The sequence below is a fragment of the Rhinolophus sinicus genome, linkage group LG04 (assembly GCF_036562045.2).
Source record: "Rhinolophus sinicus isolate RSC01 linkage group LG04, ASM3656204v1, whole genome shotgun sequence".
NCBI classification, from domain to species: Eukaryota; Metazoa; Chordata; class Mammalia; order Chiroptera; family Rhinolophidae; genus Rhinolophus; species Rhinolophus sinicus.
Genome location: NC_133754.1, coordinates 124,679,510 through 124,697,326, shown reverse-complemented (window position 1 = coordinate 124,697,326; position 17,817 = coordinate 124,679,510). Strand labels below are relative to the sequence as shown.

At 33.9% G+C, this 17,817-nt stretch overlaps 1 protein-coding gene across 2 annotated transcripts in view; it reads left to right on the top strand.

Moving 5' to 3' along the window:
- Positions 1-17,817, top strand: part of FOCAD (focadhesin) — a 275,278-nt gene that overhangs the window by 125,252 nt on the left and 132,209 nt on the right. For both annotated transcript variants that reach the window (XR_012495704.1, XM_019750360.2), the window contains 4 exons: positions 4,726-4,830; positions 5,229-5,330; positions 5,863-5,993; positions 7,938-8,064. Coding sequence is in view for 1 of the 2 variants with exons in the window: in XM_019750360.2 (XP_019605919.2) it covers positions 4,726-4,830; positions 5,229-5,330; positions 5,863-5,993; positions 7,938-8,064 (465 nt within the window). In the remaining variant the exon portion in view is untranslated. The remainder of the gene's footprint in view (positions 1-4,725; positions 4,831-5,228; positions 5,331-5,862; positions 5,994-7,937; positions 8,065-17,817) is intronic.

Below are 17,817 nucleotides of genomic sequence, written 5' to 3'. Positions count from 1 at the left end.
ATTGTGGTCAGAAAAGGTACTTGGTATGATTTCAGTCTTCTTAAATTGTTAAGAATTATTTTGTGACCTAGCATGTGATCTGTTTTGGAGGATGTTCCGTGAGTGCTTGAGAATTTGTGTTTTACTGCTGTTGGATGGAATGTTCTGTATATGTCTGATAGGCCTATTTGGTCTATAGGTTATTCATGTCCCCTGTTCCCTTGTTGATGTATCTAGATGTTCTGTCCATTGTTGAAAGTGGAGTAATGAAATCTCCTACTATCATTTGTGTTGCTATCTATTTCCCCTTTCAATTCTGTTAATGTTTGCTTCATATATTTAGGCATACATACATTGCTCTGATGTTGGGTGCATATATATTTATAATTGTCTATCTTCCTAGTAAATTGACACTTCTATCATTATATAATGTCCTTGTGTGACAGTTTTTTATTTAAAGTCTATTTTGTATGACGTAAGTATGGTTACTCTTGCTCTCTTTTGGTTACCATTTGCATGGAATATCTTGTTTTTATTCTTTCACTGTTAGCCTGTGTGTGTCCTTAGATGTAAAGTGAATCTCTTGTATACAGCATATAGTTATATCTTTTTTTTTTTATCTCTTAGCCACTCTGTCTTTTAATTGGGGAGTTTAATCCATTTACATTTAAAGCAATTACAGATAGGAGAGGAATTACTATTGCCATTTTGTTAATTGTTTTCTGTCTGTCTTATAGCATTTTTGTCTCTTTTCCTCTATTTCTGTCTTACTTTGCGTTTCATTGCTTTTTTTTTTTTTTTTTGGTAATGACATGCTTTGTTTCCTTACTACTATCTTTTGTGTATCTTCTATAGGTATTTTTGCTTGTGGTTACCATGGGGCTTAAAGAAAACATCTTATAGTTATAACAGTCTATTTCAAGCTGGTAACTTCAATTGCATACAAAAGTTTTACATACTTTATGTTATTGATGTCACAAATTACATCTTTTTACATTATGTATCCAGTAACATATTTTTATAGTTATAGTCATTTATACTTTTGTCTTTGAACTTCTATACCAGAGCCAAAGTGATTTATGCACCACTATTACAATATTACAATGTTCTGTATTTTTCTATATATTTACCTTTTATCAGTGAGCTTTATACTTCCTATTCTTTTGTGTAGCTGTCTAGTGTGTTTTCTTTTCAACTTGAAAGACTCCTGTTAGGATTTCTTGTAAGGCAGGTCAAACGGATAAACTCCCTCAGTATTTGTACATTTGAAAAAGTATTTCTCCTCCTTCAGTTTTGTAGGAAAGCTTTGCTTGATATAGTATTTTTGGCTGGCTGTGTTTTTTGTTTTGTTTTGTTTTGTTTATTTGTTTCAGCACTTTGAATATATCATCCTTCACCCCATTCTGGTTTGCAAGATTTTTGCTGAGAAATCTGCTTATGGGGACTCCTTAAAATCCTGTCATTCTAAATTAATTTGTTTATCAAGGACTTGAATTCTGAAGGAGGGAAAAGAAAGCATTGAGTTTTATGAAACCCAAAAGGTCTTGAGTCAGTGAATTATAGGGCACTTTCCAGCTTATTTTAAATTTAAGGTAAAGTCAGAGCATTCATTCTCTTTTCTGTCTCTGGAGAGTAGAAGGCCCAAGAGCAGAGGAATCAAGAGCTTATAATGACATCTCAAGTAAATCAGTAAATACACATATACGTTATTTCATTAGGAAAATAACAGTCCAAACTTTATGCAAAAAGTTTTTCCACACCTATGTATCTATATCTGTGTTTTACTAATTAAATAACTATTTTGTTTTCTCCATTACTTGAAGATTTAATTTGGGCTATAATAGTCCAAAGAACTGTATAGAGTCTAAGATTATTGACTGTACAAGTTTACCACTTTATTTTTTCATGTCTGAACTTGCCATGGAAAATACACACCCTTAGATACTTCTTTAGGTCTAAGGCTCATAAAGGAACTGTACTCTTCAGTACTTGATTTCTCTCCTGACAATATAATTAAAACACTTGTTTAAAAGCCCACAACTAAATACATTATTTTATAAAATGCCACTAACTTTACTGATTGCCCTTCCCAGAACCAAGAATCTGTAAAAGTGTCTTGGTAGAAATCTTCCCAGAAGGGGTAATTCGTTGAGACATGTACAGTACGATCTAAGATAACCTTTTGTTTTTAATTAAAATGGGGATTAAGAAGCCAATGCAAAATTGTCTCCCTTCCTTTGCTCAAGGTGAGGATGATGAAACTTCTGTTCCAATAGAGCCTCAGCAATTGTTAAAAACATCATAAATTCTGGCTGTGTTATAAGTCTGTAGCCATTACATGCATAGCTCCAAATGCTGCCAAGTATATCATGGTCAGGTTCATTAATGAATTCATGTTTAACTGTCAAATTTTTATTGGTAGGGTTAAGAGGATTTTTTTTCCTCCTTGAAATTGAATTAAAGTACTAGAAGTCATAAATTAATTAATGACTTAAGTTAAAAAAGGAATAGGCTTTCTAAAATTACAGAGGAAATTTAACTAATTCTGGACAACAAAACTGTGAAATGCACTGTAAAGAAAGTAGAAACTTTTTGAGCCATCAAGTAGTTTCTTATGGTAAATATTCACTCAATGATTTTAAATTGAATTTTTAAAATAAAAAATAGCTTTACGTGTAATTCATATGCCATATATTCATTCATTCAAAGTATATAATTCAATGATTTTCAGTATATTTGCAAAGTTGTAAACATAATTACAGATAATTTGAGAAAATTTTCATCACCCCAAAAAGAAACCTTGTACCCATTAGCCATCATTCCTCATTTTCCCCTATAGCTCCCCAATCCTAAGCAATTACTTTCTGTCTCTATAGATTTGCCTACATCTCATAAATGGGGTCACATGCAATGTGGTCTATTGTGACTGGCTTCTTTCACTTCACATAATGTTGTTGAGTTTCATCCATATTGATGGCTAGACTACATTTTAGTTATCCATTCCTCAGCTGATGGACATTTGGGTTTCCACTGTTTAGCTATAATTACACTGTTATAAACATTTATGTACAAGTTTTTGTGTGGATATGTGTTTTATTTCTCTTTGGTAGATACCTAGGAGTAGAATTGCTATATATATATAGTAATTCAGTTTAACCATTTGAGAAATTGCAAGACTGTTTTCCAAAGGGGCTGCACCATTTTACATTCCAGTGTATGAGGGTCCCAATTTCTCCACATGCTTGTCAACACTTGCTATTGTCTTGTCTTTTTTATGTTAAGCATTCTATTGGGTGTGAAATTGTGTATCACTCTAGTTTTGATTTGTATTTAGGTCATCACTAATGTGATTGAATGTCTTTTCCTGTCTTTATTGGCCATTTGGTTATCTTCTTTGATGAAATATTTATTCAGATTCTTTGTTCTTTTAAAATTGGGTTGTCTTTTTACTATTGAGTTCTAAGAATTCTTTGTATATTCTTGGTGCAAGTCCCTTATTAGATATATGATTTGCAATATTTTTTCCCATTTTATGGGTTTTCTTTTCTGTATAGCATCTTTTGATGGACAAATAGTTTTAATTTAATAAAATCTATTTTTTTGTTTTGTTGCTTATGCTTTTAGTGTCACATCTAAAAAGGAATTGCCTAACCCAAGGTCACAGAAATTTATTCCTATAGTAGTTACAAATTTTTGATTGTGTGAAGGTTGGTGCTTCTAACCCCCATGTTATTCAAGAGTCAACTGTATTTTCCTTAAGAGTTGTGTAGTTGTAGCTCTTAACGTTTAGATCTAAACTCTATTTTGAGTTCATTTTTATGTGTGGTGTGAGGAAGGGGTCCAAATTTATTCTTTTACTTGTGAATATACAGTTGTTGAAATCCAGCACCATTTTCTGAAGAGACTTTTTTTCTCCCATTGTATTTTCTTGGCGTATTTGTCAAAAATCAATTGAACATAAATGTAAGGATTTATTTCTGGATTCTTGAGTTCTTTTTCACTGATCTGTATTTCTACCTGTAGGCCAATACCACACTGTTTTGATTGCTATGGCTTTGTAATTTGAAATTGGGAAGTTTGAGTTCTCAGACTTTGTTCTTCTTTTTCAAGATTATTTTGGCTATTCAGGGTCCCTTGCTTTTCCATATGAATTTTAGGACTACTTTATGAGTTTTGGCAAAGAAGGCAGCTGCAATTTTGATGGGAATTGCGTTTAACCTGTAGATCTACTTGGAAAATATTACCATCTTAATATCATTAAGTCTTCTGATCTACAAATGAATTGTTTAGGGATTGAAATGGGTACCTGGAGGGAAAATTTTGCCCATTGACCTGTTACAGTACAACTGATTTCAATTATTTCATATTAGAATAACGTAATTGAATATTTCACTATATGGAGTTACTGTATTGTTGATATATCCTAAGTGTTAGCTGTTCATTCAAACTGTAAGTTTCTTTTCGGACAGAATATAGCTTAACTAGTTTGGTATTGCTGAGAATTATTTTCATAGTTGTTTTAGAAAAACATTTTTTGATTGGTGTTTGGCAGCTAATTATAAAAGAGATAGAATATTAGTGGTACTATCAAATTACCATTAAGAAGAAATTGTTAACTGACATTTCTTTAGTCTTTTAATTCATATATGCTATTTATATTACTCCTTTGAAGAAAAATGAAATGATTGCTTTTAGATTGATTTCCTTTAGAAGGCATAATTAATGTGTTTTTTAAATTCATTTTAGGTACCAAATTTAATTCCAGTTCTAATGTTCAAGTTGAGAAAACCACTGAAACCTGTATTATACAATGATATCTTATATACTTTACCAACGCTTTGTGTTCACAAGGTTCGTATATTAACCAATTTACTTAGGGACAAAAAGAAAGCAAGGCATGAATCAGACATTGAATTTTGCTTGGTATTATATGAAATTTTGAGACCTTAATTATGTTCCCTTGTTGGGCCAAACGTATTTATTACAATATTTTAGGAGTAATTCTTTTAAATCATTTAATACCATAGCCAAGTTTTCCCATTGAGTGTTATCTGAAATAAGGTCTTTACTTTCCCAAGATTGCTAGTTCACCCCTCCCAAAGCTATCTCCAAACTCTGAGAAGATGGGTAATACTGTAATCTTCCATTTAGGTCTTTATTTTACAATAAAGGATTTTGAAATCCTTTTGTAGCCTTGGGATTATCTACATTTACATTTATGAAACCTAAATTTCTTCACCATGCTCTAGGTGTGTATAGGACAAATTCTACGAGTAATCCAACTTCTTGGAACTACTCCACAACTAAGAGCTGTCTCTTTGCGCTTGTTGACATCTTTATGGGAAAAGCAGGTAAGCTCAGATAGACTCTTATGTGCATATTAAACATATTTCTTTCAGTGAAAAAAAACTCATTTTGTCATTATGTGTGACAGTGCTTTGATATAGTAGAATTAGTGAGTGGCATCGTGATTGCATTGAGAAGTTTTGATTCAGCGTGATGCTTTTGATCTGTGATGCATCAGTTGTGATTGACTCTCATAGAGAAATTGAGAATAGAAAATAATCTTATTTCTTTAATTCTGAAATTTATTTTTCCATTTGCGTGGAAAAAGTAATAGAAATATGGTTCTAAGTGATTAGAGCCTTTGTAATTAGGATGAGATGTAGCCACTTTTCTCTTGTTTTATGAAATGAACAGTACATGGGTCTGTAAGAAAATCCCCAGCAATCACAACATCATTCTTCTCCACTAATTAGAAGAAATACATTATGATTTGCAATGCAAATGTGAGATTTGGAGGTGAAAGTGCTGCAGAAAAGGAGATAATGATGATTCAACTCCAGCTGGGAAATGACCTTTTTTGTGGAATTGCCTCCTTAGGATCGTATCTATCCTGAACTGCAGCGTTTCATGGCCATGTCCAGTGCGCCCTCTCTGCCTATGGATAAGGAAGTACAGTGGGAGAATCTGATCGCTAAAGGAGCAGCCATCAGGGACATATGTAAGCGAAGGTAAGATGTGCTTTGGGAATAGATATCGTGATATTTATTTTGCATTTAGTTGTTTTATTGCAAGGAGGAAGCTAAGACAGATAGGCAGAGAATATTTGAATAAGAATAAATTAATTTTCAATTGAAGTTTTCTGATTATAACACTTAGTAGTATTGGGCAATAAGTTTGAGAAGCAAGTATGTCTTTTCATTTCAGGTCCAGTCTTATATCTAGCTTTATAGAATATTTATATCATTTTCTGGCTAGCAATTTAGTATTGTAAGAAAACATGATGTTATCTATTCTATGTTTCTGTATATAAGTTCCTAAAACCTAAGCAATAGACTGTTCACACTGCTCTTATATTCTCCCTATGTTATGCCTGATTTTTATAAGGAGTTTTAATAGAGAAGGGCTTAATTGTGACTCATTACATGGAATTAATTATTAGGAATAGTTACAAGGAAGGAAATTTTCTTAAAAAACCATTTATTTTCTATGGTTTAGGAAGACATAAAGATATATTAGGGAGACGATTCTGCTGTCTGGAGTATGGATTACTAAATAGGTAGGAGGTGGCAAGACTGCAGTGACACTAAGCAGAGCTCTCCTTTGCCAGATCTGTTTTTTCTTTTCTTGAGTAGGGTAAGGTAAAAATATTTATGGAGGAAATAGATTTGATACATTTGAAATGTGTTGTAATCCTGCAGTTTCATGTGTGTAGCTGCTGCACTGTAACATTCCTGGGAGCCTCATTCTAACTTTTGTCGATAACAATACTACTATTACTGTAAGTGGTACTTCCTGAAGTTGTGCAATGAATGGGTTGGCCCAGGTGCTGATAACGTGGATGATTTATGTTTCAAGTAAAATCTCAGATCAGAACCTTAGTGGTTCTGCCTCTTTTCTAAGCTTCAACCTTTTGGCAACACACAAATGACCTCAGACTAAAAGTTACACACATGTAACCCAAGACCTGAGAGTTTGGATGCTCTTGAGGTATTGGCATAGAAAAAAATTTTGAGATAAAAGGTTATTAGCTGACATTTTAATTTTACATACTTGTACCTGCGGCTCAGGAGAGGTTAAATACTATCATACCAGATGAGAGTCTGTTGAGAACTTATTCAGTGTTCCTTTTAGTTACCATCTCAAGTTGTCACATTTTTCCACTTTTGGAAAATGTTTTGCGTTGGCCGAACAGTGAAACAATAAAATCCAGTCAGGCAATTTTATCAATTGATATTTTGTTAATTAGAAAACAGGATTATGTCACTGAAGGGTTACAAGAAATACAGAGGATGACCTGAGCATTTCTTTATGAAGTTAAAAGAATGCTGAGGATAGCACAGTACGTGTGGAATGGAAGAGAGGAAGTGGGGGAGGAGGAGTGAGTGAATCCAGGACAGTGCCTGGTGCACAATAGGTGCTCAGTTAGTTATAAATCATATTATTATTATTATTATTTATTTTTATCCTTATTATCACCATCATCACTATTGTAATAGGTATAGCCACCTACCTATTACCACTACTATAACAAATCATCTTCTAATCTCCAGTCCCTGCTTTTGTAGTCAGTGTTTGATACCAGAGCAATCTCCAGGTAGGAGTAGTTCTGCTTTACTGATAATCTCAATAAGGTCAATCTGTTCTTTCCACCATTACTATAGACTTCAGATTTAGTCAATTCAGACAATTTACGGTTTAGGGAGAATAAAATTTAACAGGCATCTTTTCTTTTGGATAATATTTCTGTAATCAAAACTGAGCCTTCAATGATAGCCGAAATGATAATAATGCATATTTCGAGAAAAACACATGGCATTATTGTTTGAGGGTCAACATTTAGCAGGCACCAGGGTAAAGAAAGGCATTCATGCTTTTTGTTCAGGCCAAAGACCTAGGAGAGGAAATACAGCTCTTTGGCTGTAACCTTGTTTCTAAATTGTCATTTCCTGTAGGCCCTATCAGCATGGTGCAGATATGTTGGCAGCTATTTCCCAGGTGTTGAATGAATGCACCAAGCCTGATCAAGCCACTCCAGCAGCTTTGGTGTTACAAGGTCTTCATGCACTCTGCCAAGCCGAGGTAGGTGTTTTTGAATTGTTCTGTATAATTTTGAAGAAAATAATTTATAAGGCATATTTGTTATAAGAATGTAAGATTACAGACAAATAATTGAAAGATTGAAAATTCATTCCCAGAGAATTTTGTTTGAAAGGGTGAAGTAAGACCTTCTGTTTTGCACATTTTTTGTAGAGGGAAATCTTGAAACATCTGGTTATATAGACATTGTCTAGAGACTTATTTATTATGTTGCTTATTTGTTTATAATATAGAAGGGAAAGTTATGCTTATAGGAGAACTCTTGAATACATGTGCTTCTCAGTTTTATGATTAGAGAGCCTTATAAGCAAATGAGGTGAGGAAATTGGCACGGATGGGTTAGTGGCAGTTTTATAGTCAGCAAAATTTATTATTGGCTTGAAGACTGGCAAAGGATCCTTTTTCTCCTAGGAATCGGATTGGATGGATCAATGTTAGAACTGTGCCTCAAATCATTTTCTGAACTTTAGACACTCTCAAAATTACACCATAACAAATCTTTACTGATGTGGAGAAATGTGGTAATTACATAAAGATCATTCATTGACCTGACCAAAGTTTTTGACAGTGAACATACCAATATAATTGTAGATTTTTAGAGAATATGTCTAAGTAGAATTCATTTAGCTATGGTAATTACGATTGATATGATGATGATGAATTTGATGTAATATAAAAAAACAAGCTATGACTGTATTAAATGTTTATGTGCTTATCTTCTTGTGCGAAGCACTTTTCATCTATTATGTTCTTTAAAAACATTGCAATATAAAGATTATAACACCATTTTACAAGTGAGGCAAATAGACCTCAGTGGGAAGTTAGGTATTTACTCGGGATCTTGGTATGAGCATACACTAATGTTCTTTACGGTGATCACTGATTTTAGCAGGCAGTAAACAGCATCACTGTTCAGGAACTGATATGTGCTAAGGACAGTGCTTTCAGTACTCAGTTGGCAAGGTTGTTAAGGTTTCAGGGCAAAGGACTGTTACAGCACAGGAATACTAGCACTTTTGTATTTTATTGCTCCAATCAATCATCTGGAATTGGGAAGTGTCACTTTAATAATTACATTATTTTCAGAATTCTAAACCTTGTTTTTAAAGGAGTTTTTAACAGAAGCTGTGAGAGAAGAATTTGATATTTTCACCTCTAAAAGGTGACCACTGTTACTATTTTTGAGTATTTCTTTTTTATTATTTTTTTCCAAGAAGAAATCAACTTGTTTCTGAAATTAACTTTTCCCCCTAAAAAAATAGTAATTTTGTCTTAATGTGTTCTCCACCCACCCTCTGCTGTTACCATAAGGCTCTATTGTCTATTGATGCTTATTAACTCATAAGAAATTCTCAGAGTGTGGCACTGATTTTTCTCATTCCATTTCTCTAAGATATCATTCATTGTAGTTAGTACTGGAGATATGAAAAATGTTGCCTGATGTGGTAGAGAGCACCTTTTTTCTAGGCTGTCATGAGACTGTACCTGATACTGACCATTTATTACTTGTGTGCCCTTTGACTGACTAACTCTTAACCTCTCATAGTTTCTATTTTCTTCAAATGACGATAAAATGAGATTACACATAAAAAAGGCTTAGTGTAATGTCTGCCCACATAGGTGCTCTTTAAATGTTGAACTTGTTCCTGTAAAGGTGGTACACAGACAGCAAGTTTTAACTTCCTCATAGACTATGTAGTCTTTCTCATAGACTAGTCTTTTTTTTTTTTTCAATCTTTCCCTTAAAATTCACATAATATAGGATAGTGACTTAATTTCTTTTTCCAAATAGTATCCTATCCGTTCACTGTGGAGTTTCCTGGTATTCTTTCTATACTTAAAGGAGACCGTTTTGGATTGTTGAATATTTAGCCCCAAATCCATTCCCCAATCCAAACCACTACCCTTAATGTTGATTTTAAGCCACTATTATACTACATTACTGTCTGAATCCATTTGGGCTGCTATAACAAAAATAATGTGAACTGGGTGGCTTATGAGCAAAGACATTTATTTCTCATAGTTTTTGAGGCTGGGAAGTCCAAGATCAAGGCGCTGGCATGTTCAGTGTCTGGTAGGGGCCTACTTCCTGGTTCATGGACAGCCATCTTTCTCATAGACCGTTGTCTTTTTACTGTAACCTCACATAGCAGAAGGGGAAAGATAGCTCTCTAAAGTCTCTTTATAAAGGCGCTAATCCCAATCAAGAAAGCTCTCCCATCATAACCTAATCACCTTTCAAGGATTCCATCTCCCAGTACCATTACCTTGGGGATTAGGATTTCAACATGAATTTTTGTGGGGGATACTAACATTGAGCCTATAGTTTCTTGCTTCTCACATTCCATTGTCTTCTAGAAGAATTGAGGTATCATGTCTAGGTATTTTATTTAATAGAGCCTATTTCTTATTTTGATACTTCAACAATCCTTTCCTGTGCTTGGTTAAAGGCATTTCTTTTTCTCATTATTTCTCTCTCTCCATCCCTTCACTCTTTAATGATATAAAATCCAAATTCAATATAATATTCTTATCACAATTCACTTTTAAGAAACTTCAACTGAAATGTTGCAAATGAAATAAGAATCCAATATGCTGTCTAACAAATAGATGCTAGCCCCTTTAAATCTTTTTTGTAATAAGATGGGCATTAATAAATCATAAAGCAATACCAGTAATCAGTTAACTTCCTTTTATTATAAAGAATATTTATTTCCTTATCCCCTGTTTTTCATCTCTCTTTCTTGTCTAGAGGATGAAGCCCCTATTTTATTGATGCTTACTAGAAGTGAATAAGTGTGATTTATCATGTTTTCCTTGTAGATATTACAAATGTTCTGAGTTGTGGAATTTGTTGAAACTGACTGTATCACTGTTAATTTTGTCAATAAAAATATTTTTATGTCTAGTAATGAATAGCTTATGTTCATCTAAATAAGCAGAAATAATCTATTCCACCTTGATGAACCTAGATGGTAATAATATATCTTTGTTTTAAGCCTTTCCAAGCTTCTTTTGTGTGTGTTTATTAGTTGTGAAACTGCTGCCGTCATGTCCTATGATGTGTGTTAAAGTTGTAAAATATACTCAATTCCGTGGCCCTTACCAGGTCACATTTGCTAATTTTGGGCCAATCTTTTGTTGTTGTTTTTTTGTCAGCATGCTATCCACAGAAGCCAGCATGCATCCTGTGAGGCTGTTTATTCTGTCTTCTAATTGATATCATGTGTAAAGCATTGATGGCTACCAAGAGTTTAAGAATGAAAATATTCAGCATAGTTATAAATCTATTTCACAGCAGCATTTGTTAGTGGTTTGTCTATCCATTACTCTTTAGATCCCTGACTGTCAAATAGTAAGAATATAGAAAGACAGCCTAGGACAATAAAACTTAAAAATCAAGGATAAGAGAATAAATTGAATAATCCTATCTTAAGAAAATACTTCAGTTGGAAAACCATACCAAATTGGATTTTATTGCGTTTTGCTTTTGTAAAGTAAGTAGAGCTCTTTTTCTTAAGGTTGACAATGGATTCTTCCGTTTTGAAAATCACAATCACAAAATTCATTTGTCCTTGGTAGGGTCAGATTAAGCCTGCAATTACTGCTGCTTAATCATTTATCATGGTCTCCAGCGAGAGACTGAAAGGATGGATTCCATCTAAATGCCAGCTCTGTCAAGGTGAAAATTATATTTCCAATATGGTTTTCTTTGGTGCTGCTTTACTGAACAGAAAGTGGAGAGAGAAAGTTCTAGGAATCTTGGTTGACCATAAGGACAAGAATGCAGTTTGGCATTTTGGAACTGGAAAAGAGAAACTTATTTTTTCCTTAATACTACCTACCGTGTTTCCCTGAAAATAAGACCTAGCTGGACAGTCAGCTCTAATGCATCTTTTGGAGCAAAATTAATATAAGGCCTGGTATATTATATTATATTACATTATATTATATTATATTATACCCAGTCTTACATTTACAGTAAAATAAGGCTGGGTCTTTTATTAATTTTTGCTCTAAAAGATGCATTAGAGCTGATTGTGTGGCTAGGTCTTATTTTCTGGGAAACAGGGTATTGATATATTGATTTGGGCCTTTCCAAATTTCTTTTCAGGCTGAACTACTTTTAAAAAGTTATAGTTAATTGTTCTTGGGTTTCCAGTATGAATTTGTACATTTTGTGATATGGGGATTCATTTTAAACCAAAGAAACAGAGGCTCTGGCAATTTAAGTCACTTTCCCAAGGTCACATGGCTAATAAATGAAAGAGAAGGAAAGTAGACCCAAGCCCCTCTTCAAATCTTATGCTCATATGTTATTCCGAGGCTTCCTTTCTTTGAAAAATATAGGTATTGAAAGAAGTAGTTTTCTTCATCTTCAAGCTGGGGATTTGTCATTTTCAAAGGAAAATTAATATTCTTGTGTTCTCTTTTCCTTATTTTTGCCATTCAGCTTTCTCATCTCATCATCTTTGCCCCATTCACCTTCATTTTCTTACTTCCTTTTGACTTAATACAAAGTTATGGCTCTGAGAAGCAATGTTCTCTGCTTCAAAAAACTTTTACTGAGATATTCACAGGCAATCATATCATCCATTTAAGGTTTACAATTTAATAGTGTTTAGTATACTTACAGAGTTATGCAGCCATCACCACAATCAATTTTAGAACATTTTTACCATCTCCCCCCCAAAATTACTGTGCCCTTTAGCTGTCATCCCCTTAAACCCCCCTGCCCCCCCACACACATCCCCTCTAGCCCTAGGCAACCACTTTCTGTCTCTCTGAATTTGCCATTCTGTACATTTCATGTAAATGGAATCATACAATATATTGTCTTTTGTGACTGGCTTCTTTCACTTAACATGTTTTCAAGGTTCATCAATGTAGCATGTACCAATACTTCATTTCTTTTTATGGTTGAATAATATTTCGTATGGTTGTCCTACAATTTATTTACCATTCATCAATTGATGGACATTTGCGTTTTTTTCTACTTTTTGGCTATTATGAATAATGCTGCTATGAACATTTAGGTACAGGGTTTTGCATGGACATACGTTTTCATTTTTGAAGGGTGTAACCTAGGAATGGAGTTGCTGGATCATATGGTTATTCCATGTTTAACCATTTAAGGAACTGCCACAATTCTTTTCCAAAGTGGCGGAGCCATTTTACATTCCTACCAGCAGTGTACGCAGGCTCTAATTTCTCCTCATCCTCAGCAACACTTGCTGTTACCTGCTTTTTTGTAAACTGTGCCATCCTAGTGAATGTGAAGAGTATCTCCCATGGCTTTGATTTCCATTACTCTGATAATACATGATATTGTGCATCTTTTCCTGTGTTTATTGGCCACTTATATATCTTTTTGGAGAAATTCAGATGCTTTAAATATTCTCTTCATTGCTTTTAACTTTCCTGGTCAGTCAAGTTACATTTCATTCCTATAGGAATGATTAGTAAAACAATTTTGTCCTCATGCTTCTAAGTAAAGGAAATCATGAGGTGTTTTTTTCTGTGTGTGTTTTTTTAAAATGGGCTTTTTACTACAAAGAGAGCTTATCAAACCATATAAAATATCATATAAAGACAAATGTGTTCTACTTTTCTATTTGTCCACATGTAACATTTTCTTTGTTTTCATATGAAATCGGCAGAATGCTTTCAGCTGGAAAACTATTAGAGATGTTTTAATAGTGGTGGTAAGCATCTATTGATTTACAAGTGCTTTCTATATAGTAAGCACTGTACACTACAATTATTATATTTATAATCTCATTTACTCATACTGAAAAAGCCCTCTCTGTGATAAGTACTTTTTTTTTTCCTGGAAGGCTGACAGAGATTAAATAGTTGCCCAAAGTCATCCAGCTAAGATATGGTAGAGTCAGAATACAAACTCAGGTCTGTCTGAATTCAAAGTCTATTTCTTAATCACTACTCCTTTTTTTAAAATACAGCTTTACTGAGAAGTAATTCACATACTATCTCTATGTATGTTTGCTCGTCATGTTTGTATTTAGTTGACCTTGACATGTCACAATATTGGAGAAATCTTTATGTGAGCATATTTGAACTCTTCCCACACTTCACTTTCTCCTTTTCTTTTGAGATTGGTTAATGCATAAGTTTTTACGTTATTTAGGCTTTGCGTAAGGATCCTAATGAGAAAGATGTTGTGAGCTAAAATAGATTAATTTTTAGTGCTTTTATGGATTATATATTAGATTTTATATTTTAAAGATGCTTTAAAATGTTTTTATCCCCCTTTCAAGGACATTTGGTTTTTATAGCATCGCCTTTACTTTGGATAATGAGAAAAATAGTATTTCTCATCAACCTTTCACAAAACCATTTTAATTTTTCCATATCCTCATTTTCTTTACATGTATATATTTTATAGTTTTTGCTAGAAAGACTTTTGATGTTGCTACACATTTTAATGGCTTAATTACTTTCCATTGAGTGTACAGTATCATAAGTAATCAAATAATCCATTTTTGATTGGATTTTTAAGTTGCTTCCAATTTTTCTCTACTTACAATTGTTTAAGAAGTAATTACATATGTAAAGTTTTTCCTTTCTTTTGGATTATATTCTTGAGCTAAATATTTTTTCAGAGTTTTAATAATATGATCTTATTAAACAGATTTTTTTATAACTTTCCATGTTTACCTGAGCATGAGAGAGAGGTGGAATGTAGTAATTTGTACTGAAGTTTCTAGCAGCATTATTTGTTACTAGCAAGAACAGTTCAATTGTGTCACCACTACATTGAGTCTAGGGCAGCATTTCTTCTTGTTATGATCATTCTGCTTGTTACCAGGAGCCCAGAATTCTTTGTGTCCAAAGATTACAAACTATCATTAAGGAAAAGAAAGGTCTAATCTAAATGTTCTTTTCTCACAGTAAATTTGCCCCATGTAGGTTTAGCTTTTGGGCATTGGAGATTATTAATAAAAGAGGGTGGGTGGTGCTTTAATCTAGTATAGACTTTTAAGTAGAAGTTGTAAAAAGTTAAATATATGTTTATTAGTTTTATTTTTAAATTTGTGTATTGCTATTATGAGTGCTATTAAAATTCATCTTGTTAACTAGAGACCATTTAAATCCATTCTTCAGCTGTTTTTCTTTTTTCGCTTTTATTTTACACTCTTTAAATGTTTTGTTTTGTTTTGTTTTTTTGGTCGTCATTCTTTTGCTTTATGGGTTGTAGGCGTAAAAGGGATCCTATTTCTCTCATAATCTCATGAAGTCTCTTGCTGTTCCAGATGATGTTCAAGTAGAAGGGTTGGCTGCCTTTCAGAAGTGTTCTGCCAAGTTGTCATTTATTCATCCTCAGATGAGTAGAGGTGATGAGGAGAGCAAGGAAAAGCAGGTGGTGCAGCTTCCGCCTCAAACCCCGTGTCCCCTGCAACAGCAAACATTAGGCAAGGATTCCCCAGGCAGAACACAAAAAGCGTTAACCTTAAAATAAAAATATTGAAAATATAAGCCAGGCTTTATAAGACTCTCTGGATATAAAGATTTCTGAGACATTTTTGGCCTTCTTGGAGTTCAGAGTCTAGTAGGGGAGAACATTGTGTTAAGTACACTAAATGTATTTGAAATTCAGAAACAGTACAGAGGAGAGATATAAGACATCAAAGTTCTCTGAACTTCAAATAGCAGAGGGAAAGAATATCTGGGACCAGAAGAGATAGGCTCTGCGGCTCACCAATACCTACAGTTTTTCTTTCCTGTTCATATAAACAGCTGTCTTGAGGTATAATTCACATACTGTACAACTCACCCATTTACAGTGTACAATTCAATGGCTTTTAGAATATTCACAGAGTTGTGCAGCCATCACCACAATCAACTTTAGAACAGTTTCATTAACCCCAAAAGAAATCCCACACCCTTCATGCCCTCCAGCCCTAGGGAACCAATAATCTATTTTATGTCTGAATAGATTTGCCTTTCTGAACATTTCATATAAATGGAGTCATACAATATGTGGCCTTTTGTGTCTGGCTTCTTCCACTTAGCATAATGTTTTCAAAGTTCATCTATGTTGTAGCACGTGTCAGTATTTCATTCCTTTTTATGGCTGAGTAATAATTACATTGTGTAGCTATACCACATTTTATTTATCCATTCACCAGTTGATTGACATTTGGGTTTCCACTTCTGGGCTGTTATGAGTAATGCTGCTGTGAACATTCATGTACAAGTTCTTATGTGGACATGGGTTTCATTTTCCTAGGGTATGTATCGAAGAGAGGAATTGCTGGGTCATATCACTTGATGTTTAGCCATTTGAAGACCTACCAGACTGTTTTCCAAAGCAGCTGTTCTGTGTTATATCCCACCAACATAACATCTCCTGCTCTCCCCAAGTAATGCAGATACTACGAGGTAGACATTGCCACAAAGTATTATTAGTTGTTACCTTCGTTCTTATTCAAAACTAAATTGTACATGATAAGGATGATCATTTAAGAATAAGAATGCGATAGCATATATTCTGTCATATAGGAGGGTTGCTAGGAAAGAGGAAAGGGGAGCTTCCCTGGCCAATTGTTTGTGGCTAACTCTATCTGAAATACTGTTGCCTTGCCAGCCCAAATGATTTTGTCATCTGCCTTTGGTAGATTGCCATCCTTTGTCTTACTAGGTGTCAGCTTTGACCAGTCACTAGCAGCAATCCTGAATGGTTTAATATTTACCACCCTAAGGATGTTTATCCTTGTAAAAACCACTAACACTTATATAAATCAGAGTTTGAAAATGTATGGCCTATTTTGTTTGAGTATCATAGGATTAATATTTTAAATAAATTGCTAGCAGTAATTAAAAACAGAAAAATACGTATTAGGTTGGTGCAAAAGTAATTGCAGTTTTTGCAATTATTTTTAACCTTTTAAACCGCAATTACTTTTGCACCAACCTAATATCTACTCTCTTGCAGTCCCTGGCCTGCTGTTCCACATGGAAAAAGCCAGTGAACACTTAGTGTTAGTGGCTTCCTGTAGATGAGCGTGTACTCTAATTGCTGCAGTCCCCTTGGCTTCTGGATTTACATTATCTGCCTAGCCCAGGTAGTCCTTCAACGTGTCCTTTATTTTAAAGTTACAAGTAATTTCATATAAGCAACCTCAATTTGTCTTCATAACAACATTCCCTTCACTTTGCCCAACCATTTTTCAAAAAAGATGTTATATGATTAGCTAGTAAACACATGAAAAAAGTGTCAGTATTGTTTGTCATTGGAAAATGTATACACCACTAGAATCACTAAAATTAAAGAGACTAACAAGACCAAATATTGGAGGAGATGTGATGTAATTGGATATCTCATACATTATTGTTGGGAATGTAAAATGATAAAACCACTGTGGAAAAGTATTTGGCAGTTTCTCATGAAGATGAATATAAACCTATCTTATGATGCAACATTTCAATTTCTAGATATTTACCTGAGTAAAGGAAAACATGTCCACAAAAGGACTTGTACAAGAATATTGCTTTCAGCTTTATTAATTGTAGCATATTTGGAAACAACCGAAGTGGCCATCAGCTGGTCAGTGGGTAAGCAAATTGTGGTGTATTCATACAGTGGAAAGCCATTCGGTCATGAAGAGGAATGGACCACGGTACTTGCGACAATGTGGATAAATCTCAAAAACATGCTTAGTGAAAGGAGCCCGTCACAAAAAAATCTGTACATTTTACTTTTATGAAATTCAA